The sequence below is a fragment of the Podarcis raffonei genome, chromosome 1 (assembly GCF_027172205.1).
Source record: "Podarcis raffonei isolate rPodRaf1 chromosome 1, rPodRaf1.pri, whole genome shotgun sequence".
NCBI classification, from domain to species: Eukaryota; Metazoa; Chordata; class Lepidosauria; order Squamata; family Lacertidae; genus Podarcis; species Podarcis raffonei.
Genome location: NC_070602.1, coordinates 46,625,438 through 46,650,834, shown reverse-complemented (window position 1 = coordinate 46,650,834; position 25,397 = coordinate 46,625,438). Strand labels below are relative to the sequence as shown.

Genomic DNA, 25,397 nt, shown 5'->3' with positions numbered 1-25,397 from the left:
TGCATAGCTTGACATCCCAAGTCACCTTGCCATGTCAGTGCAAGACAACCGGCCTGTTAGAGGACAGCATAATTAACCTTAGCAGCAAGGACAGTCTCATCCACAAATCACTGAAATACAGATACGCATTGACACTAATGGGACTAAATTAGCTGACATCCAAACAACCTGGCATAGTTTATTGGTGGGTCAAGCCAACAGGGTTTCCCTGGCGACCGTTCCATACCTTGTAAAAAATTGACTGTAACGCGTGATCTCCTGCCCCTCCGATGTCTCCAGCTACAAAAGGGAGCACAGCTGTAGTGACTTCAGCGCAGTGTTTCAAGTCGGGGGGTGTCACAGTGTATTTGAAGGATGCTTGGCATATCAAAATGGAGTGCCCATCACCAAACAAAACAGGGCAGGCTAAAATCGTCATCACTGGAAGCCTATTTTGTGTTTGTGTGTGGCAGAGTTGATGTACCAGAAGAAGGGATAATGTGTGAGGAGGTGGCTGCTATGGCTAAAGATGCTTCTTAGGATGCATTCCCATCTACCCATCCTTGGAGCAGGTGACACTGCAGACACACACAGTTCATTAAAAAGGATGAGGGGAGCAGAAGGTCTGTGGAACTCTTTAGGCTGGCAGAAGCAGGCACCCATTTTCTCCTGCTGCTTCTCCGCTGTGAGTGCCTGCCTGCAGATCTGGGGTGGTTGGGGACTTTAGCAAGGTGCTCTCAGTGGTGCCCCCTCCACCAGTAGGCCTGTCTCCTCACTGCTGTCACCACTGCCTGCTTGTTGATAGTCCTAGGAAATGAAGTTCCTTGGCTACACCTGTATTCCTCTTAAAGATGTTTGACTATGTTCTTCTGAACAAGTTGCCCATTTGATCTGCTAAGTAGAGTACGTGGACCTGGGAGAGAACAGGATTCAAAGCCCAAGCTAGTTTACTGATCACTATCACCACATAACTAAGGCAGCTGCTTCCTGAAACGGTTAGGGCAGGTCCTACGAAACCAAAAAATCCCTCCTTCACAACTAAATCCCATCATGTCTGCATATGATTACAAGGCAAACAGAGCTCCGAGCAACCATTTGGTTATGACTCATTGCCTGTCTGTGACTTTGAGCAAGGGAAGGACTTGACCTTCTTTTGCCTCTGTCAGAATGAAACCACAAACAACAGGGGGAAGGGGCGGGAACGACGTCTTGATGTTGCCACAAAACTGAGATTAGCTGGGTCAGTAGGTTAGATTCTAATGGCCCTCTCCCAGTCAGTAACAAATAACCAAATAACGGCTCAAGTGAATAATTGCTCATTTCCACTGTTTTGCCTGCTCTTTTTATCCATTATTGAATCACAGGTGACCCCTCCATCTATTTCTGTTCTTGAGCTGTCCTTAACCTCTTGTTGGCGGTATTGAAGGCACGCTGTTCACCATTTGCTGCTTTCCATCTCCTGCCCACCTTGCTTCTGATGTGGAAAGTATTATCTCCTGTAAACATATCAGAACAATAAACATCGATGAAGCGGAAAACAAGAGAGGGGAGTTTCAGAGGAGTTCCCTCGCATGTTAATAGCAGGCATAAAGAGACCAACATCTCACAAACAAGTGTTTTTCTCTGCTTGCTGGCTACATCTTCCTCTAAGCATATCTTCAGTGAACACGAGAGGGGCCTTAGGCATGTATGAATGGATCTGCATAAGAATATTAAGAAGAGTGCTGCAGGATTAGGCCTGTGTCTGGTCCAGCCTCTTGTTCTCATAGCAGCCAACCAGATGCCTATGGGAAGCTGGCAAGCCGGGCATGAGCCCAATGGCTCTCTCCCCAACTGTGATTGCCAGGAGCTGGTATTCAGAAGCATGCTGCCTCGGATGGTAGAGGTAAACTCCAGATTGTCCTAGGTTATCCGCTTACATCTACATGTGCACATTCATGTCTGCATAGGGTCCCTTCTTACAGTTGCTGAATGTATGACTGGCAGGTGAGGTCTGGTTGGTGGGTGTGGCAGGGGCAGGGCTAGGCTGCTCTGCAATCCCCTCCTGAGTGGTTTTCATGCACGGATGGAGCGTGTGATCATCCTTAGGGACTGTCCATTGTCTGTATACATCCGTAAAATGGGACTATTGCTGACCCTAATATCTCCCGCTCCCCATTATAAGACTCTTTGGGAATGAATAAGGTAAGGACGTTTTGTTGCATTTCCTGAACTTAGCAGTTACTAGCAGCTTTTCCGTTAGCGCCAAAGTTTGTTTAGGTACTGTATCTTTTAAATATCTTAACTGTATTTTTAGAATACTTAACAGTTTTAACTGTTTTTCATTATTTTAACTGTTTTTCATTATGAATTTTAAATTCTTGTAACCGGTCCTGAGACCTATTGGTGAAAGGTGAGTAGTAGTAGTAATATCCAAAGGGAAATTATAATCCACTGTTACGAAAAAGGAGCAATGCAGAAGCAAGCACCAGGTGGCTGGAATGGTAAACAGGATGCGGGTGTTATTGGATTGTACCGTGGGAACCAGGCACAGTTTGTAAAGTGCTCTGAGAGCCGGATGTTACCTCAGAGCAGCACATGACCCTGTACTGGAAGTACATGGGTGGAGTTTGTTCTCTCTCTGCAGTGGGAATCAGAGTGTACAGACATGTTTCTCTGTACTGCTGTAAGACAGAAATAAAGACATGTAAATATATTTCTGTCTGTCTCATTCCCCCCCCCTGGAGATGGGAGGGGGAGTGGTGGTGTGTTCTCCTTCACGTTGAGGAGAATCGCCGATTGGAGACCTCCTTTGATCTTGCCGGCAGACGCTGGCAGGGGAGGTCAAGGATTCAAGCCGGGCACCTGGAGGGTGGCCAAATTCCTCTGGACTAAGAGCTAAGCTGGAGGCTCTGACTTTTGGCTTGAATACCGACAACTGGTAGCAGACCGGTGGATATCTGATCTGTGAGAATCTGCATGAGAGGTGAGAGGTCGATGAATCGTTGCCATCCTCTGCACCTAAGAAGATAAAGAAAAGCGTCTGCCTGCAGCCAGAGGCTAAACAGAACAGACAGCTGGACACCGAGAGGAGTGTGTTTCAAGGCAACGGAGCCTGAAAAAAAAGGTATGCTGCATTTCGGGCAAGAGAGAATGAACGCAGAAAGATTTATTTTCTGGTTCACAAGCTGCGTTTGAGAAAAACAGCTCTGAAAGAGCAAGCTTGCATACCAGGAATTCCTGTGGTTTAGATAAGGAGTTCCGTCCTGAGCAGGTTGCTAGGCAACGTCTGCCAGTTACTAAGTGGCCTAAAAAGAGCCTGGGAAATCGAAAGTGTATCTGCGCAGCTGTGCAAGGGTTTTGAAAAAACAGCCCAAAGGCAAGCCTGCCAGTGAAGCAGTAAACAGAGACTTTTGGAGTTTTACTGGCTTGAAAAGTGAAAGCTGGCTTGAGATTGAGTGTAAAGCCAACCCTTGGATTCAGCATGGATGCCAAGAAGGGGGGAGTGCCCCTGAGTGCCGTGGTTCTAGAAGAACACAGCCGGCATGCTGCACTGGAAGAAAAGGACAGGGGGAGGGAGGAACGGAGTTCTATTTCCCCCACCGATGAGGCTACTGGAAAGGATGCTGTAGCTTTGAATGTTGTCCAGTGTTACAGTTGTGGACAGGCTGGGCATCTTCAGCGGAACTGCAAGAAGCCACGTCAGCCTAAAGGAGCGAAGGGCCGCTCAGCAAAGCCTGAGGCGTCAGGCAAAGGTCAGACCAAGCCTATGGTGGAACCTGCAAAGGCTTTGATGGCGAAAGGAACCACGCCAGATGTTGGGAACGCGTTTATAATTGACACGGGCTGCACGTTTCATATGTCCCCACACAGAGGACTCTTTTCAACGTTTAAGAAGCAAAGCTTCACTGTGACACAGGCCAATGGTCAGGAGCTAGAAGCGGCCGGCGTGGGGACTGTCTATCTTAAGAGTCTGAACTTGACAATAAACAATGTTTACTTGGTTCCTGAATTGAAGTTCAATCTGCTGAGTGTTTCGCAGATTGCAAAGAAAGGACTGAAAGTGTCCTACGATGCTGAGAGCTGCAAGATCTACAAAGATGGAGAGTTATTTCTTTCAGCCAGGGAGAAGGATGGACTTTATTTGTTGACTTTTGCACAAAGTGATTACATGGAATGTAATTCATCTGTGTCTAACCTAGTTTCTCTTGCAGGTGTGAGCAAGAAGAAGACCGGAGTCAACAGAGCATTTCAGCGGGTGTATGCTGATGTGATTGGTCCTCTAGAACCATCTAGAGGCAATGCAAGATATTATCTTGTGTGTGTGGATCATTTCTCTAACTATGTCTGGGTTTATGTGTTGAGAAAGCCAAAGGAAGCCTTGGAGAGGTTTCAGGAGTTTTGTGACAAAGTTAAGAGTATGCATGATGCTAACATTGATTGTCTATTCACAGACAAGAAGCAGATTTTTCTTTTACAGGATTTCCAGAGGTTCCTGCAGAAGAAGGGAATAAGACACAAGGTTTCTGTTTCAGCGGAAGCGTGGAACAGGGGTGTCTGTATACGGGTGAACAGAGAATTGCAAAAGGGGATGGAAGCGCAATTGCTTAGTTCACATCTGCCACATGAGTACTGGGCCGAGTCTCTGGTGTCGTTCTGTTATACGAAAGTGAGAAAGGTTTCAAAAGAGTTGGGAAGTTCTCCTTTTGAGAAACTGTTCCACAGAAAACCTTCTGTTGCCCATTTCAAGGTTTTTGGGTCTCATGTGAGAACAGAAGCTCCAGGTGGAGTAAAGAATGCCAGAGGCATTTTTGTGGGGTATGAAAAGGGTCTCTACAGAGTAATTTTGTCTGAATCTGGTCAGGTGATTCTCACAAAATTTCTAGAGAGTGCTCCTGAACAGGAGAGAGTGATAGTACACACTTTTCCCACTGAGGACGATTTAGATGATGATGATTTCACTGATTTCAGCTGTACAGAAAGTGATGACACTGATAGCTCGGAGAGCTCAGTTGTCACAGTCATTGAGAGGAAGTCTCACACAATGGATAGGCCTTCACAACTGAAGGATGAACCACTGTTTACCATTGGAACTAGTTCTCCAAAGAGTCCTGAGACTGGACCAGTGAGCAGAGAGGATCAGCACCTCATACGTAGGTCTGAGAGAGTTACAAAGGGTCAACCACCCAAGAGGTACTCAAAAGAGTTTGCTAACTTAGCTGTTGCATGTGTTGCTGTTGTAAACAACCGAGGACAGGTTGAAGCTGTGTCTAAGTCAGAGACAAAGACACAACAGAGAGTTGCTAGCCAAGGTAATGCAGATGCACTCATTCCTTGGAAACCAGACAACCAGAGAGGTACACTGGGGAAACCAGTGGCGGGGAGTTCCAAGGGTGGAACTGAAACAACAGGGGAGTGTTATGTGTATAACAACTGTTTGTTTTCTTCTCTGGATCATGCTTTGCTTGCTGCAACACGCATTGATTCTTTTGGGGGAGGATGTTACGAAAAAGGAGCAATGCAGAAGCAAGCACCAGGTGGCTGGAATGGTAAACAGGATGCGGGTGTTATTGGATTGTACCGTGGGAACCAGGCACAGTTTGTAAAGTGCTCTGAGAGCCGGATGTTACCTCAGAGCAGCACATGACCCTGTACTGGAAGTACATGGGTGGAGTTTGTTCTCTCTCTGCAGTGGGAATCAGAGTGTACAGACATGTTTCTCTGTACTGCTGTAAGACAGAAATAAAGACATGTAAATATATTTCTGTCTGTCTCATTCCCCCCCCCCCGGAGATGGGAGGGGGAGTGGTGGTGTGTTCTCCTTCACGTTGAGGAGAATCGCCGATTGGAGACCTCCTTTGATCTTGCCGGCAGACGCTGGCAGGGGAGGTCAAGGATTCAAGCCGGGCACCTGGAGGGTGGCCAAATTCCTCTGGACTAAGAGCTAAGCTGGAGGCTCTGACTTTTGGCTTGAATGCCGACATCCACTATATCCCTTATCACTTTTATTACAGCTTTTTTAAAAAAATGGTACCGTTATTCCACAAGCACCATGTGATATATTGATGATTCAAAAGCATCTGAACTGGCTGCCTATATGCTGAACCCAATTAATGGTGTTAATGCTATTCTATAAAGCCCTAAATGATTTAGGACAAAGATACCACTCCCTATACCAGACTGCCTGGTGGTGTTGCTACACCAGCTTTGGTTTCAAATGGATTCTTGTGCTTTGGAGGTCTTGTCACCTGGGTAGCCTAGAACCTCCATACACACTGCCCAGACTTGTACCCAGAGGAGGTCACTTTGGGGCTGCTAACGCAGCTGTTTGACTTCACCCCCAGATGCACACTCCATTGTCTATCGAGACAGATGGATGCCAGCAACATGTCCTGGGATCATTCATTGTATCAAGTGTGGGCTAGAAATACAAATCAATCAATTATCAGTAAATAAAATACCTTCCATGCAGAAACATGACCTTAGGGCTAAAATCAACCCTGACTTGGCAGAACCCAATAGCCCATTCATTTGTCCATTTCCCAATGCTCAGAGAAATGCAAGAGCCAAAAGGGAGAAAAGAACAAATATGTTTATTGTGCATATTAAGTACAGAGTTGTGAATCAACAGCTTTGGGTTTTATTCCTGACTCACAGGCTTTGTGATCTTGAGCTGGCACTATCAAAAGGAGATAATGAAGCTTACTTACCATCTCAGTGGGGGGGTTTGCAAGGTTTAATTAATTAATTACACCCATTCCAATCTTCATCTTAATTAACAGAATAAATGTTTCTTTTTTTTTAATCTAAAGAGTTTGAAGAGGGCCATTAGGCACCGTGGCTGAAGGTGCTGCTTGTGTTTAACTGCAAAGGCTTACGGTTATGGTTAGCATTAGCATTATGGTTAGATTAGCATTCAACAATCAGAAGACCAAAATTAGCAACTTTGGGATTTAAATATATTCTCCGATGGTCCTCTCAAACGGAGGACGGGATGGGGAGTAACCAATACAAAATGATGGGCTGCCTTCACGGCATATTGCAATCGGGGAGGTGTGCAATAAATTGGCATGTTATGCAACTATGTAGGTGCCCAGAGGAAAGATGATGGCAGCTCTGGTCCTGCTGTGCTTACCTAGAGCTAAGCTATGGTTTGGTTCAGCATGTGGTCCAAACCAAGACTCACAATCTGTCATCTAGAGAAAGCACAAGTGGTAAGCCAAGAATAAACATTGGCTTAAGTGCATGGCTTCATTAGAGCTACACGGACTGTAACATTATGGTTTGGCTCAGCATTATGTTCAGACATAATGCTGAGCCAAACCATAGCTTAGCTCCAGGTAGTGTACATTGGGGAAGGAGCAAAGTGGCAGCCATTTCCCCTTTGAGCACCTGCAGGTCTGCTGCTTCACCCTCAGCCATGGTTTGGCTCAGCATTATGTCTGAACCAAGCCTATGAGTAAGGGACTTGTATTCTCCCTTTGGATTCAGTCTCCAAGGGCAAATGGTTCTTGGTGTGTTCTTTCTCTTTTGTAGCAACTGCAGCTCAAATCCAAGGCTGCTCTGTCCTTTAACAATTGAACCGTTCAAGTTGGTTTTGTGTGAGTATCCTCTAGGGAAGTCAGAGTAACACAGCAACACCACGCCAGCCATCCTGGAGCCTTGTGGATAAGCATCCTTTGTATGTGTAAACAAACCAGTCCTACCCATTGTGGCATTAAAGGATTTCAGTCCACTTGGCATGAAGGCTAGGAACTATTCTGTTCCTAGGACTACTCATTTTTAACAGATACTATGGACACATTAACCCTGAAGCTTTACACCAATGTGCCATACTAGTCACAATCCCGTGCTCTCCCAGAAGCAAAGTTCAAAGCACAAGAATCCATTGGATACCAAAGCTAATGTAGCAACACCCCCAGCTGCTCCCACAGTGCCTCTGGTCATTCCTTTGACCCTCACCCATCCTCATGATTTTTGCTGATGATGCTCCCATGGTACCAGTGGCATCGCATGAGGAGAGCCAGAGGGGCGGTGGCCCCAAGCACATTTCAGGGATGCATTTTACTCCTCGCCAGCCATACGCTGTGCTGCGCCTCTGCCTGCCCATGGCCCTTGGTGGGTGCAACAGCCTCTACCACCCCACACTGCTTTGCGAGGGCTGCATGAGGAGGATGCAACAGGGAAGTCCCTAACTCACCAAGAGTTTGAAACCCATCGGCTACCCTCACCTGCTTTAGCTGGCCTGTCAAAGCCATTTCCAGGGTGTGACTGCTGAGTGCAGGGTGGACAAACTACCCCAGAAGGAGCTGCTGGGTGACCTTGGGTCACACTTCTCTGAAGTCTCTCAGCCCCACTCACCCCACAGAGTGTTTGTTGTGGGGGAGGAAGGAAAAGGAGAATGTTAGCCGTTTTGAGACTCCTTCAGGTAGTAATAAAGCGGGATATCAAACCAAAACTCTTCTTCTTTTTCTTTTTCTTCTTCTTCTTCCTAACACCTCACACACCCCATACATACACCTTTAAGGCACTAAAATCCTAAATGCATTACATGGAAGTGAGAACCATCAAAACCAGACTTTCTATGGCTTTATCTGCCACTTGGCTGCCCATTTCTTTTGCAAACAACAGCAGTGTGGTCAGCCACTTACTTGAGAGGTTCATTCAGACAGAGCATACAAAATAGCCAGAGAACCATGACTGGACCACTTCAGGGAGCCTTGGTGAGCCTCTGAGGCATCATGAGTTTTGTCCTGTCTTTTTCTGTCAGGATTGTTGTAATGCAGGTAATGAAGCTCTCAGCTTCTCCATAGGGTTCAGTCAGCAAAGACATTCACAAGAGACTAGCATCCCTTAGGGATAATACGATCATCTGCTGCAGTAAAAACAACAGTGTATTCTGGCACCTTGGAGATGATCACAGTATTATGGCATAAATGGACAAGACTAGGGCCTGCTTTGTCAGGTGTGTGAAATGTGTATGTGTACACCAGCAGGAGCAGGGAATGAGATTTCAAAACAAGCAAACATAGATCCTGAAATCAGAGCAGTCAAATTATACTTCAGTGGTTTTCTTTAAATAGTCTCACTGTTGGTTCCAAGAGAAAGAAGGAAGAAAGGGCAGAACAATGTAAGGGATCTTTCTGGCAAAGAGCAACAAGGAAAGAAAAGAAAAGGGTTCTTCAGCCAGTCTTCTGGTGCTTCCAGGCAGGAACTTAGTTTGTAAATAGGTCACTGAGATATGGCAAATGGGAAATTGGCAACAGGTATTTTTAAAAAGCTTGCTTGGTTTTCTCCAGATAAGGAAGCTCCAGTTTGATTTTTTTGGTGGGGAGGAATAGGGGCTGATATTTTGATGCCAACAACATTGCATGGATGCTGCCCAAAAACCTGCATGCATGATGAGAACATGAGAAGAGCCTGCTGGATGAGGCCAGTGGCCCATCTAGTCCAGCATCCTGTTTTCACAGTGGCCAATCAGATGCCTGTGGGGAACCTGCAAGCAGGATCTGAGCACAAGAGCATTCTCCCCTCCTGTGGTTCCCAGCCATTGGTATTCTGCTGTGGAGGCAGAGCTTCGCCATTGTGAGCCCCAATCCCCCAATCCACACCCACCTAAGAGTCTGCTTCCTGACAGGCCTTGCAAAAGGAGGAAAAGTAAGTCAGGAAATGAAAAGGAAGAGCCTCAGCAGGCTCTACAAGATGAATATTGATTCTGAAAGATAAAAGCGAGGGCAGAGAAGATTGGGGTAATTAAAAAACACACACAACAGGAACAGAGATGAAGAAACTCCCCGGGGCATTTAACCTGCTTAATCAACAGTAACAAAAAAACTGAAAAATCCACAACCAGAATCAAAAGGAACAGTAGAAACTGGCCAGAAAGCAGAGGAGGTTGGATGGGTGGGGGGCGGGGGGGGGATATTCATCAAAGCAACATAAGCTGGTTAATACAGAGAACTGGGTCTTGCCTCTACTGAGTTCCTATTATTTATATGGTTTCAGCTTTTTTAACAATGTGAGCAGTACCCAAACAAAGTAAGGCTAAAAGTCACAGTGAAACTGCAACCCGCAGAAACCCTGGAGAAGGCACTGTGCGCATGTGATGAAAGACGAAAGATGAAAACTTCCTCTAAGCTGGGTAGCCTTTGAAGTTGCATCCAAGCCCATACTTTTCCTATGCCACACTTTCTTTCCTTGAACTTGCTTTCTCATTTGCCTTTCCATAAGCCTGGGCTGAACAGAATGGACTTGACTGACCTTTTAAATGAATCTTACCACAAATCACCTGTTTGCTTCAATTGACAAATGGTTCTCATTAAGACTTACTTTAGTCAAGTTTTCATGATTCCGGAGCCTCTCAGGGAACAAAGTAGGGCCCGTGGCATAAAGCGGACAACCCAGTGCCTGACCTGCGACATGCGGTGGTCCAGTTGCACCCAGAGGCAGTCCCATAGTTGTCACAGTGGCAAAGAAACCCTCATCTATCCTAGACAAGAAGGCCTTGCAAGGATGCTGATGTCCCTTTCTACCAGCAGAGTCAGGGTCCTCAAAATTGAGCCTGAAACAGCTTTTGTCAACTTAGGTTTTCCTTCTACTAGCCATGATGGCTCTGTTTTACCTCCACTGCCAGAGACATTATGCCTCTGAATGCCAGTTGCTGGGAATCACAGGTGGAAAGGATGCTCAGGTCCAGCTTGCAAGCATCTTGTAACGGGCATCTGGTTGGCCACTGTGAAAACTGTGATGCTTGGCTATTGGGCATTGGCCTGATCCAGCAGGCTCTTCTTATGTGTTTCTGTTGGGTGGTGGGGTGGTTGATGCACTAGCTGAATCCCTGTTCTGTCTCCCAGATCCAGAACTGGGCACAAGGAGACAACATAGGTCACCATTCCCCATGCAAAAGCTGATGGTGGAGATTCATCCCTGCACTGTCCGCTGTCTCCCACACTCTTTCCCTAGGCTGCTGCAGACATGAGAACTCAATGGGAGACAGCAGAGATAAAGTAGGTTTTTCTCCTGCTTCATCCAACCATATCTTAGTAAAGCATGCCAGGCTGGTGGCTTCAACCCATCACTGACCTATCTTTGCACATCAGACGCTATAGCCTCAAAAGCCTTTATCTCCCAGAAATCCCACGATTGCAGGGAAATTCAGAATTTAGGGTCCCAGCTACCTTAGTATTAATTTCCGTTCCCTGGCCTGTAGTTTTATTTATTCAAGACATTTCGGGATATCTATGCCACCCCTTTACCAAAAGGCCGCAGGGTGGTTTTCAAATTTAAAATGGCATAAATGAACCAGCTCCTTCCCCATTCCGAGCCTGTTCTTCCAAACACATCTCTCAGCAGAGAAGAAACAGCTGAAAACATTCCACCCTGTTGTTGCTGTTGCCTCCACTCACCCCATACCCCAAATTGCTAAGTCTACCTTTGGGCCCCTGAATCCTGCCTGGTGCAGCACAAATCAATTCTGGCTAGATTTTCAGGCTCACACACATTCTGCTGCACTTAGTGCCACATTGTATGAACACTGAAGGGCATAGCTAACATAATTTTAATAAACTAATAGGAAACTTAAATGAATCAGCTGCTAGTTGGAAAGTGGCACTTAGTTTTTTTAATTTTCCCATTTACCACAGTACGTCTGCCAAGCAGTAGTATAGCCAACGGATCTAATTAATGCCAAACACGATCAAGGAGGCTGTAAGTAGCATGTCATTTGTGAGGCAGTCGAAAAACCCTCTTTGTTTGCAGCTGATAGCAATGGGAAACCTCTTAAAGAGACGTGCTTTGGAGTCCTTAGTAATATGGACAGCGATGCAAAGGATCTTTTTAAGGAATGCTGACAGCACTGGGTCAATATGGGAAAGGATGCCTATAGGATTAACTCAGGGGTGAGGAACCTCAGACCTTGGGGGCCTCGTGTGGCCTTCAGGGCCTTATCAGTGTGGCCCCTGGGACGCTTCCTAAGCCATGCTCCCTTCCAAACTACACCTTCCACCGCATCTGCTCTACATTCTCTTTGACTTTTTTTGCTTGGCTGGAATGGGTCCTTGTGATACTGCTTCTTGCTTGCCTGGATAGAGAAGGGTGTCTCTCTGTGTGTGTGATTTATGTGTGACTGGAATGTAGCCTACCCTGTAAAGGTTAAAAGTCACGTCCATTGCACCACTCACTTTTACCTCTGGCCCTTCCAGCCCCTGGCAAGTGGCCCCTGAAAGGTTCCCCATGGCAGAATAAAGCACCTCAAGCTGGGAAAGATTCCCTAGCTATGGCCTTAGTATGATACAGCTATCAGATGAACACTGGGAGCTGCCTTATGCTAAAGTCAGACCATTGAGACATGTAGCCCAGCCCTCTTGACTCTCAGTTGCATTTCCAAAAAGTAGCCCTCCTGCTTGGGGCTCTCACGCCCAAAATCAGAATGGTGATGTGGGATCCATAAGCTTGGCCTGTCTCCTTTCTAACACTGAAGCCCAGTCTCTCTTCAGGGGAACTGCCAAATTCTCATCAGTGAAGATTTGACAGAGTTGCTAGGATTGAGCAGCTGCTCAGTATAATGCAGTACTCTATAAGGCAGGGGCGGGTCTGCCAGATGTCGTTGGGCTACAGATCCCATCATCCTCTACTGGCTTGCTGGCGGAGCTTGATGGGATTTGTTGTTTAACAACATCTGGAAGGCTGAAGGTCTTTGCTGTAAGGGAAGGGGTACAGCTCAGTGGCAGAGCATGTCATTTGCATGCAAACACTCATGGGTTCAATTCCAGCCATCTCCAGGTAGGACTGGAGAAAATTATTCTCTGAAACCCTAGACAGCTGCTGTCCATGAGCGGGTGAGGGACCTGTGGCCCCTGCAGATGTTGTTGGGACTCCAACTCCTCAGCCCCAGCCCCGATGGCCAATGGCAGGGGTGGTGGGAGTTGCCATCCAGCCACATCTGGAGGCCACCAGGTTCTGCATCCTAAATGTAGACAACCCTGAGCTCAATGGACTGATGTCTTCACTTGGCACAAAGAAAGCTCCCTGTTAGATAATTAACTCTAAACGTGTTGATGCCCGTAGCACTGCCTTTCTTCACCTTTCACACTTCGTATAAGTTTGCTTTCTCCGGACCGTTCTGAGACTATCCCATGCTGAGGGATTGCTCTCCAGTGCTGTTGAACGGGCCTCTTGGATACCTCAAGGGCAGCTGCTGCCAATGCTGTACCTGTTATTCGACACATAAATATAGAATAGCAGTCGCCAAGCTGTCAAGGGCTCTAGCATGAAATTCACACTTTAAACGCAAAAGTGTTGAGGGAGGGAGGGGGAGAGGAAGCCTAGGCAGATCATTTCAAGCTCTGTTAGAAGTGGGGACAGGAAATCAGCATTTGACAAGCAGGAGAGAATAGTAGTGAATAAAAGAAACATTTTGCACATCATTTTTGAGGCTGCACCGCAGCATAGTTTGCTATGGAAATCTGCTGTGTGTGCCCTTCTCTGATGACAGCCACCATTTTACAGGTTTACATCTCCCCACAACCACCACAGGGATACAGTCTGTAAAGCTCATTTCTCTGAGATGTAACTAGTCCAGACAGCTGCTTCCTGCCCTGCTGGCTTCATGATTGGCTGCACTGAACTGGAAGCGAAGGACATAAGACGAGCAAGTGAAGAGAGGGTTAAAGCTGCATGGGAAGCTTGCAAAACAATTCCTTGGCAATCCTTGTCGGGAATCCCAGGCAGCAAGGGTGCTCTTGCCCTCAGGTCCTGTATGCATGGACTTCCTGCGAGCAGCTGGTTGGCCACTACAGGAACAGGATGCTGGACTAGATGGGCCATTGGCCTGATCCTGCAGGCACTGATGTTCTTCATTTGGACAGTGTCACCCCTGCTGGTCCCTGCTCTGCACAGTCTTCTTCTGCTTGGATCAGCTCAGGGGCCAAACTAAGACAGGACCTTTAAATATGCATTTGCAATGCAATGCAGCGTGCTCTAGCACTGAACCGCAGCCCCACCAATGAGTCCTGCCCACAAAGCCTGAAAACAACCTCCTGCTATGCAATTGCCACTTTGTGTACGCAGTGGGTTTGCTTCTTCAGCAGTTGTTGAGTAGCTCTTAGTGACTCAGAGGCTGAGCTGGGAGTGCCCAGGAGAAATCTTGTCTCTCCCATGAACTCTTAGGCAATTCAGTCCGCTCCTCATTTGCAATATGGGGGGGTGTTATATACTGACCCGGCAACTTGGATAAAGGATACTAAGATAATGTATGAGAAAAGCTTTACTTTAAAGTGCTATGTAGTAGTATTATTAGAGGGGTATAGAGAGTTGGGTGAGTCTGCAGGTGCAGTCCATGAATAAGACCTGCCCAAAGCAAACTTTGAACAATGAACAAATTTTGGGTTCCTATCCTCACCCTTTTAGAAATCCCCTTTGCCTTATAACATAAGGAAGCAGCATTGCTAGTGCATGTGTGTTGTCGTCTTTTTAATTCTCTCTAGTCATAACTCACAACATCAAAAGAGAAATCACAAGAGTGAGAAAGATTAGGAATAATGTGTATCTTTGTACTCAGTAACCTATTATGTTCAGGTGTTGTTTTTTTAAGTCCTCCCTTTGTTTTGCTCTGCTTTGAAACTGCCGGTCACAATTCACTGCCCACATTCACTTTTCCTTTGCTAATTCAAAGCCACCTACCTGTTTTTCTAATGTTTGCTTCCTAGCCCACAGAGAATCCCTGCCTCTTTTACAAGGAAAACAACACCTACCAATGTATGTTTACTGAAATATCTAATAATAGGCCATTTCTCTTGAGATTAAGGACTGACAAACTGGATTTGATGCTCAGGCTAAATGGCTGTGCCATTTCCTGAGTCATCAGCATCACCTCTCGCTCACTGTTCCCCCAGCAGTGGTGAAGAAGGGGAAAGAGCAGCTCTCTAAACAGCCTCACGTTGTCATTCATTTCCTCTTCTCTCGTAGCCTGCCTCCTTCAAGCTGAGCTGGTGAATTATGAGAGAGTCAAGGAATATTGCCTGAAAGTACTGAAGAAGGAAGGAGAGAACTTCAAGGCACTCTATCGGTCAGGCGTAGCGTTCTACCACCTGGGAGACTACAACAAGGCACTTTACTACTTGAAAGAAGCAAGGTCCCGACAGCCAACAGGTACTGGTGGTGAGGAGGAACCACTGTCAGGTTGCATCTGAATTTGTGCTCTCTTCTGCTCCTTTCACATTTGTCATCCACAGAGAGCACACACAAAAGTCAGGAGGAGGTATTAAACTTGGGATGGAGTTGCCACTTCAATGTGATGCCTTCTCCTCCCTCTCCCCGTTTACTCGTGTCATAACATGATCGCATGCAGCATTTCCCTGCACCATTTCAGCAACAAATAATGATAGAAGCAGGGAAACACATAACATAATGGTGCCTCCGCACAGATAGGCTATGATGGATAGGCCTCCTGTGCTGATTCAAGAGACAGCTGGGAGCACTCACAATTCACAAAGGGAATTGCTAGCAGGAAGGGCTTTCACCTGCCTCTTGGAGCACTTTCTCCAAAGCTGATCCTCAGAAGCAAAAACCCAACTCTAACCCATTCAGCTCTGAGAGGCATCAACTCTGAAGCCTCAGATAGAGGGTCTTTCCCAGCCCTGGTACCGGAGGACTTTAAAAGTGAGGCTGGCAAGGAATGGACCTGGGGAACTTCACCTATGCATGTCATGGGGACCACTAAGCTGTGGCACATGTTTTAAAAATAATTGGCTTTCTGCCAGAATAAATCCTTTCCGCACCAAGGATAGTACATGCGTTGGCCCTCGCTGCATTACAGGCACATCACCTAAAGACTGCTGGCAGAGTCCATTTTGGTAGTACAGTGGTACCTCAGGTTACATACGCTTCAGGTTACATACGCTTCAGGTTACAGACTCCACTAACCCAGAAATAGTGCTTCAGGTTAAGAACTTTGCTTCAGGATGAGAACAGAAACCGTGCTCCGGCAGCGCGGTGGCAGCAGGAGGCCCCATTAGCTAAAGTGGTGCTTCAGGTTAAGAACAGTTTCAGGTTAAGAACAGATGTCTGGAACGAATTAAGTACTTAACCCGAGGTACCACTGTAGTAGTAGTAGTAGTAGTAGTAGTGGTAATAATAATAATAATAATAATAATAATAATAATAATAATAATAATAATAATTTATTTTTACCCCGCCCACCTGGCTGGCTTTCCCAACCACTCTGGGCAGCTCCCAACAGAATATTAAAAACACGATAAAACATTAAACATTAAAAAAACTTCCCTAAACAGGGCTGCCTTCAGATGCCTTCTAAAAGTCAGATAGTTGTTTATTTCCTTGACATCTGATGGGAAGGTGTTCCACAGGGACCTCTTTTGGACAGAGGTGCTGAGTCACCTTCATGATGCCGCCTCCATCAGTTATCAGCGCGATCAAAACTGCCACCAGAAAGCATCTGACTGGCAAATGAATGGAGCAGGGGCGGGATCTGCTCATAAGGACCCATAGATTGGGACTCTAATATCCAGATGGGTTGAGGTCAAGGTCTCTACTTTAGTCAAAGAAATGCAAGATGCGTGGTGTTCCGTTTTCCACAAGACATGCAACAAATTTAGGCTCGCTCTGTCCTCTTAATATCCCATGTGAGGCATTTTGTTTCCATCTGTCGTGTTTGGGCAGCATTCTGCCTGAAGCGGTTTCCATTTGGCCTGAGCAGCTGCACACCCTATACATACTCAGCCAGTGTGTTTATACACCCTTTCAACTAGCCTGGCTAGATTAGAGGCTACCATCCCTCCTCTGCCTTTCAGTTAGTTCCAGGAAATGCCTCGTGAAGATGACAACTAATGAGAGGAGAGAATTGAATTACGCTCAATTCTTCTTCTTGAGGTCCACGTAAAGTTCAGATACAGGTCAGTTTTTCCAGCCATTGTACATTGCATCAGAATTATAACCCCTCTACACATCTCTGTTTCCCTTTTATGGCATACAACCTGCTTTTATTCATTTATATAATAGGTGATTGTTTACTTTTTAAAAATAAGTTGCCTCTAAACCACATTTTTTGAGAAGAATGTTTAAAGACTAGAGTGAGTTTCTGTTTATGTAAAGAGAGAAAGAGAACTGATCTGAAACTGCCAACAAATCATGGTGGTCCATCTCTTTGTTTTCAAAAAAATCAGGACCAGTTGCCACAGGTTAGCCACCCTTAATTTAGATGCTCTGTTTGACCTCAAGGCTTTTATTTAGCTTCCATTATTGCTGTGGGTCTGCCCTGGGAGCTGTCCCTGGTCCTGCCCTGCTTGACCCAGCTTTAGCTATTTGGGTCCTGGATATCTGGCTACAGGGATGCCTCCTGTCCTCCAGCCCTTGTTCAGTTGCCCCTCATGGCTTTGCCAGAGGAAGATACCTGTCAGTGTCTTCCAAACATTGGAAATGTCTCCTGGATCTCTGCATTTTGAGGGGAGAGTGGTGCAGCCAAGAAGAACTGAGACAGCTCTTTTTTAGAAAAAGAAAAAGGCTGGAGTGGTGATATAAGAAACTTGGAGCACTTTCAACAGTAATGTGTTATATAAATGTTTATTATGACTCTAACTACCATTCTAGCCTTCCTTGCCCCCAGTTTTTCTGTCTGTGAAATGGTGGCATTTATTTCTCCTTAGCTTTTTGTGAGGCCTCACGCTTGAAGTATCCCAAGAGTGTGCTGTCTGAGTATATCTATTTAATAAGGATGCATTAGGACAAGCCGGTGGAAAATTACTTCCCCGAACAAAAGAATTTCTTAAATGGCCAGCAGGAGTTTGCTTCACAGAAGGCTCCTCTGTTCTGAAAGCCTGCTGGTGGTGAAGCAAATCTCTTAAAGCTATTTATTTTCCTGCCAAAGGCTTACAGAGCTGAAAACTAACCTGCCCAAATTGCTTTTCTCCCTGCCCTTTAACCTCAACCCACAAAACAAGCTGAGAGGGATCTGAGGTAATTCTGCAGTTCCCTCATTAAACAAGGCAATCTGAAGGAGGACAGGAGGCCATTAAAAAGTTGTGGTAGCTTCTCGTACTCCTGATATGAGCTAGGCTGTTGGTACAGCTGAAACTTTTGACCCTTCTTCTTCTGCAAGGATCTCCCTGTATAGAGAGCCTCAGCATACCTAACAGGAAACTAATTTCTGGCAATTTCCTCTCTGGAAAGGTAGGCAGAGGCTGGCCCCAACCATCAGTCCTATATTTACAGAAAAGTGGAAAGGCCTCCTCTTTATGTTGCTCCCACCATCCCTGACCACCAGCCAGGCAGATGGGACTTGGAATCCAAGAACTTACAGGAGAGGGGCCGAATAGAGGATATTATTACTAGAACTGTGATGGTGATAATGTCTTCTTCTTACTCCTCTTCTACTTGTCGCCATCAGAGTACAAGGCACTTTTCAACATACCAGAGGATAGGGTCCCTGCCTCACGGAGTTAACAGTTTGACATATGGGAAACAACAGAGGGAAGGGGAGGAAGGGGTAAACAAGGGGGTCATGTGCAGCTATTTCAGTGGCGGGTACTTAGGCTTAGTTACAGGCTGGGTCGCAGAGGTTCATGAAGACTAGGAGGTTGTACCAAAAGCTTCACAAAAAAGGTGGTATGGAGGAGGAACCGAAGGAATTAAGAGATGTTGCATCACGCAGGTATTCAAGGAGGCAGTATCAAGCATGTGGGGCAGTAACAGAGAAAGGGTGGAACTATTGGCAGTTTAGCAATGTACTGTTTACTTGCATTCTTTATTTCCCAAGTACGTCAGCTCCTTTAGAATATAAGACCTGCAGACCAAAGGCACATCTAGTCTAGCATCCTCTTCGCAGAGCGGTCAGCCAGATATCCCAGGGAAACCCACAAGTGGGACAGGAGCACAGAAGCAACACTCCCCACTGGTGTTTCTCCAATAACTGGTGTTCGGAAGCATGCTGGAGATAGTACACGACCATAAAGACTAGCAGCCATTGGTAGCCTTATCATGAAGAAATCTGTCTATCACTTTCAAAGCTGTCCCAAGTCGGTGGCCATCACAAAATATTGTAGCAGTGATGTGGGCTGTGACCACTTTGCCGTGCTTGCAGTCACACTTGGTGCCTTTGCAGCACACATTCCCAGACCAGCAAACACTCTTGTGGGTGCCCCAGCACACACATAAAATGGTACAAATTTTCTGATGAAAAAATGCAGCATTGCAAGGCATTAACCAAATGGAAAAGAGGTAAGGGATGTTAAGTTGCAGTATTATCAACTCCAACTGAATGCAAAGCCATTCATACTCCTAAGAAGAGAAGAGGGCCTATTATCAATGGAAATGTTTGCAAAAAGAGCCTGGATCAAAATTTCAGTGAAGAGTTTCTTTTCACGGGGATAGGGGCTTGCAGGTGGCTGGGGAAGGACTAGGCCCTGCAGGATCTTTCAGACTTTGCTTCTGAGAATATAAGTGGTTTGTTTGTTTTTTTAAAAAAGTCTGAGATTCTGTGCTAAGACTTGCCTGAGAGAGTTTTAGCTAGCAAGCACTGAGGCTGTCTTCTGGCATGTTAACTTGCTTCTATTCTGCCCCTAGCTCTTGAAAACAGAATGTCTTTGATAATTTATCTACGTGGATGGATATGTGCTGTGGTGGGTCACTGCTTCTCTTTTTTGTGGTGCTGATGGTCTCCAATTGACACATTACTGGGCTGAACTTTCATCTATTCCCCCTTCTCCCTCCACATTTAGGTATCTGGTTGCTGCAAGCTTCAGCATGTGTGATTTCCTAGCATTCCTAGGCAATTAATGCACACTATGTTCACTTGGCATACATTCAAGATGTAAATGTATGTCATGAGGAAATTTACAGAGGATAAGAGAGGAAGCTACATTCATTACTTTGGTTCCATTTGGGGGTTAGGATCCATTAGGAGTATAATGACTTACATTGTAGTTCCACGTATTTGAAATTTTCAGCAAGGAGTCAAATCCGGTTTTCTTTCCTTAATATGAAGGGTGCTGAAGGGAGCTGATTAGCCACAGAGCTAGTAAAACATGCACAGATTTTCCTAATTGCCCATGATGTTATTTATTTTGATCCTGCTGTTCCATCCAAGGACTCTCAAAAGTGGTGTGCAGATAATTAAAACAATAAAATTTGAAAACAGCAATACAAAAATAGGAAACAGTACAACAGCAATACCCACATTAAAACAAAAACAAAAAACTGGGACACTTAAGATAGGAAATAGATATACTCAATATGTGCACAGGTCTTTTTGGCTACAACTTCCTCAGCCCCTGTTGTATCAAGTTGGCAAAGACTGCACTATTGGCCCAACAAATGATACCTCTTATCTGTTTGAACTGAGGATATAGCATTTAAACGGAGAAAATAGCTCCAAAGATCCAGCTGACAAGATGATGGTGGTCACCAAGGGAGGCTAGGAAAGAATTAGATATACAGACCATAGAATCATAGAATTGTAGAGTTGGAAGGGACCCCAAGGGTCATCTAGGAATCCTGCCCACAGCCACCCCTGAGTGAGCCCAAACTGCCACCTTTCTGGTTAACAGCTCGGTGCATTGACCCATATTATCACTCTTCTCAGGCTACACCTCAGTACCAGTAGACAGAGGGAGATGGTGCATTAAAGAGAAACAACAGTGAAGTTCTGAAATATATACATTCATACCTTGGTTGTTGAACACCTTAGTTGTCAAATGAATCCGCTCCCAAACAATTGAAACCCGAAAGTGAATATTCCAGTTTTCGAACTTTTTTTGAAAGCTGAACGTCTAATGCAGCTTCTGTGGCTTCCGATTGGCTGCAGATCAGAAGCTGCGCTTTGGTTTCCAAATGTTTTGGAAGTCAAATGGACAGATTCCGTTCAACTTCCGAGGTACAACTGTACTGAGACTGGGAAGGTCATCAGAATTTTTTTTAAAGTGAATGGAGATATGTAGCCCAAGAACTTTTAAGACCTTGTAAGGGATCCCTGGGTACAGTTCTTTGATCATGCAGTATTGTCACTTTGGACTGCAAAATGTCACGGGCGCTCACCTTGAGTGCAGGTGGAGAATCAGATTTCTTGTTCTCTTCTGTCTCCCTCCCCCCAAGGTTAGCTGCTAGGATCTCAGTTTTCATATTTCTTAGACAATGAATCTGCGCACACTTGACTTCAGTAATTAAAACCACCCTTCCTGTATGCATGATCACGTTACAGGGCACAGTTTGCCGGGAACACTGCAAGGTTGCAGCAGCATCTGCATAGTATCATAACTTCCTGAGCATTTAACATTTACCTAGCAAGATGGGTGGGGGGAAATTGAGAAGGGAGGTGAAGAAGGGCATGGGTAGAGGAAAAGAAAAGATAGGCAACAGAGGCCACAATTCCAAACAGTTCCAGAGACAGAGAAAGCATTTTTTGCCATATTCTGTGAAGCAAGTACTAGAACCCAAGAACCCTGTTAGACTGTCAAGTCTAAAAGTCCATCAAGAATCCTGTTTCCAACAGTTAAACAGCCAGAAACTTCCAGAAGGCCTGCAAGCAAGGTGCAAAGGCAGCACCCCTCTTGTACCCAGAGGTACAGCCTGACCATGGCTAGGAGGCATTTGATAGTGCATTTTGATAAAACAGCTGGTGTTGCATTTGAAGTGCAAGGATTCATCATGACAGTGCCCTCCAAGATGTGCCCCAAGCAAAATCTAAAAATTCAGGCAGTCGCATTAATCCATGCTTACACACAATGCAGACCACAAAAAAATCATTACATAGCATAATGATCAGTTTATTAGGATCACTTGTGTCTCAGAAGCAGGTGCAAGAAGACAAGGGCTATTGTGCGCAGGACCTGCTTGTGGGCATCTCGTTGGCCACTGTGAAGACAAGTTACCGACCTTTGCTCTTATTCAGTGCTATTTTTCTAGAAAAAGAGGTGCCAGAACTCTCCAGGAATGCCTCCCTTGTTCTCTTAATAACGGCAATGGCGCTCACCTGAGAGGTGGTGGAAAGAAGTTCCATTGAGTTCCGGCTGAAAAATAGCCCTGCTTTTATCCAGCAGGTGTCTTCTTAAGTTCTAGCATGCAGAGCGACCTGAGAGTAAGGCTGATTGAACTCAGCAGTGCTTACTTCTGACTGCATAAGTTCAACTTGTTAAACAGAGTGAGCGTTAACAAAAGACCTTCAGCCAGCTGAAATGCAACCTTGAGCTTTTAATTAGAAATGAAAATGATTGCACAAAGAAGTGTTCACATTTAAACTGCTAGCTCAAGGTAGGAAAGGAAAAGAGGCACCCAGCTTTTTCTTGATGATCTCCCTCTTCTCTGGCTCCCTCTGTGCTAACCTGTCAGATGCAAAGGTTTTCACTTCACTCAGCAAAGAGGGCCCATCAATTATCCTGGCTCTCTGGCAGGTGACATCATTGCTCCTGCTCTGGAAAAAGTCCCAGAGTTGTGCTCCCGTGTGTGTGTGTGTGTGTCCTCCCCACTGCTCTGCACCAGTTCCTCTCTTCCATGAAGGATACATCTCAGGCTGTAGTTGCTTTTCTGACATGTTCACCTGGAGTCACTCAGCAAAGTCTAATAGGTCCAAGAAACAGAACCAGGTGGGGTTATGCAGATGAAGGGGTGGGGTTATGTTGATTGGAATGGACTCACTTCTCAGCGGCTCCTGTTGAGTTCTATGGCACAAAGCAGATAATCTGGAGGACAGAGCCTGCCACATGTCTGCCATGGTGTTGCTAGTGATCCCTGCAGCATGTAGACCAGCCTTCGCCAACCTGATGGCCTCCCAATGTCTCAATCATGCATATTTCACACTTAACAACTATGGTCTAACACAGGCATAGGCAACCTTGGGCCTCCAGATGTTTTGGGACTACACTCCCATCATCCCTGACCACTGGTCCTGTTAGCTAGGGATCATGGGAGTTGTGGTCCCAAAACATCTGGTGGGCTGAGGTTGCCTATGCCTGCTCTAATATGACTGGTGGCTGTGCCTAAGCTGGTGTCTTTTGACCCTCTTCCCCCTGCAGATACCAACGTCGTGCGGTACATCCAGTTGACAGAGATGAAGCTGAGCAGATGTTCCCAGAGGGAAAAAGAAGCTTTGTGAGAAGGCGTCGGACTGCATGAGAGGATGTTTCCTCCCCTGAACGCCCCTCAAGCGGACTTTTCCTCTCTCATGGCTCCACCTTAGCTGACAGTCTCTTCCCACCAACTTCCTGCTTTACTTTTGATCCCAGCTGGAGTGGGGTGGGGTGGGGTTGTTCATTGGTATTAGAAAGAAGAGACTCAAAATCCTGGTTCTGGCTTTGGCTGCTTGACGGCACAAATCGAAGCCCTCAAAGCACAATCGATACAGCCAATGGCCTTCCGGGACTTCTGGCCAAAGGTTCAAAGGGAGCAATGGAAGGCCATCTCCTCCACCTTGTGCTTTTACCATTCGCTGCTGCTGTCACACTCACCAGCAAACAGAAGGATGATCAGCCTTTCTTCTCAAATCCAGAGGCAGCAAGGAGGGCTGAGAGTCTGCAGCCGCCTCACTAGAACCAGACCCCCGTTGGGCAGCTTCCTACACCTGCAGATTTTTAAGTTGCAGCAAAAAGCGGCCTCCTATCCCACAGAGGCTTATTTGGCAATACATTCTGATGAAAGCACACTGGGGAGAAATGTACTTTAAGCAAGTACTTTATAGAGTCCAAAAACTAGGTGGGGCTTTAGGGATATGGAAGAACCTGAAACAGAATGTGAAAGGACACTGTATTGTTTGGGGAATGAAACTGTGGAATGGTTAACTAATATCAAATACATGTTGTTTAACAGGCAGCAACCCCATATATTATAATAATAATAATAATAATATTTTTTGGAAGGTGCACCTGGTCCCTTTGACCTGAAGAGGCAGCATGACCATGTAACTAGTCTCAGCTCAGACAGTGCAAACTGGAGCACCAAATTATGATTTTGCCATCATCTCGATAACCACCCGTGGGCAAGTCACTTACCCTTTCTGTGCCTCAGTTTCTCCATCTGTACAGTGGGGACTAGAATGCCTCCCTACCTCACAGGGGGTGTTGTGAGGATTTGTTTAGTTGATGTTTGTACAGTGCTAAATATTATTATTGGTACGCTGGACTGAGTCTGCAATCCTTCCGTCTCGTATTAGTGCCTCTCTGACTCGTCTCTCTTTCATTCGTACGGGGAATGCTGATGCCAGGAAACGGTTATGCAGTGAAGACGCCTTAATCCAAAGAGCCAAACAGGAGGGATGGAGCAAGCCTCCCGTCCAAATCCCTCTCCTGGCCCAAGCCATTATTAATATTATTATTTATTAAAATTCTATATCGCCCTTCATCCAAGGACTACAGGGCCGTTTACAATATTAAGCGCATGTGCTTTTTAGGCCCACTTATTTCATTGGGAAACTAAACATTTTCTTAATGTTCTCTCTCATGGAAATCACCTTTTAAAAATGTAGTTCTTCACTCAGAGGCACATTTATTACTGCCGAGTGGAATGCTGTTGTGTGTCATAATCACCCAGCTCTCAGACATTTTCTGCAGTGTGAATGATAGAAACACACTTCTCTTCCTTGTAGCACTTCGTCATTTAAAAAAATGCTTTTGGGGGGCACAGCCCAGCACTCTTACACAGCTCCCTGTGGAGCAGCAGACGGAAACCTATCATGCTAAGTGTTAATAGCGGTCCTGTTTTATGGGCAAGTGTCCCTGTCACATCTTACCATGCAAGTACCTCCTCACAGATATACCAGGTTTTACATCCAACACTATGAAATTGGCCTAAACCGTATTTATAGGCTGGAGGCCAGTCAAAATCCTCATGCTGTCTTTGCATCCCGATGATGAAACAGTATTTTGTAGGTCATGTTTTTCAGTCTTCTGTAAGCTGTGGGCTATTTATTTTTCTTGAGGTTTGTGCAGTGCCCCTTGTTCTGTAGTAGCACATCTCCACCATCCTGAGAAAACCCTTTAATCCTGATTTTATTTTGTTCTTTGTTAGATTTACAAAAAGAAAAACACACACCAGTAAATAAATTTTAGAAACAGAGAAGATTAGAAAGCATTTTTTTTGTAATTAAAAAAATCGAGACTCCTTGCAGTCCACCCTGCTCCTCTTTTCTTCCCGCCCAGGGTGGCCCTGCCTCAGAGCCAGTGTGTCATGTGGGGTTGAGCCCTGGGGCAGCAGCCGCCTCCTCCTCCTCCTCCTCCTCCTCCTCCTCACCTGCTCTCCAGCAGCTGCTATGAGCTGCCCAAGAGAGGAGGCCAGCAGCAGTGGCCATAGAGAGGGCATGGGATGCTCCTTTGCCGCCACCGCTCAGAAGCAGCACCAGCTCATCCTGCTCCCTGAGCTTGGTGGCAGCAGCACTCGTAGGAAAAACAAGGACATTGTGGGATCCAATCAGAAGTCAGGATGGCTTTCATAATTCCAGGACT

The 25,397-nt window shown here is 45.8% G+C and overlaps 1 protein-coding gene across 2 annotated transcripts in view; it reads left to right on the top strand.

The window, feature by feature from the left end:
- TTC9 (tetratricopeptide repeat domain 9) overlaps positions 1-24,076 on the top strand; it is a 28,881-nt gene extending 4,805 nt beyond the window's left edge. Inside the window, exons 2-3 of one of the 2 annotated variants that reach the window (XM_053384659.1) lie at positions 14,923-15,105; positions 22,977-24,076. In XM_053384659.1, coding sequence (XP_053240634.1) covers positions 14,923-15,105; positions 22,977-23,056 — 263 coding nt within the window. In that variant the 3' untranslated portion in view covers positions 23,057-24,076. Of the gene's footprint in view, positions 1-14,922; positions 15,106-22,945 lie in introns of both variants that reach the window. The other variant, XM_053384668.1, reaches the window with a different exon arrangement.
- Positions 24,077-25,397: the final 1,321 nt, after the last annotated feature.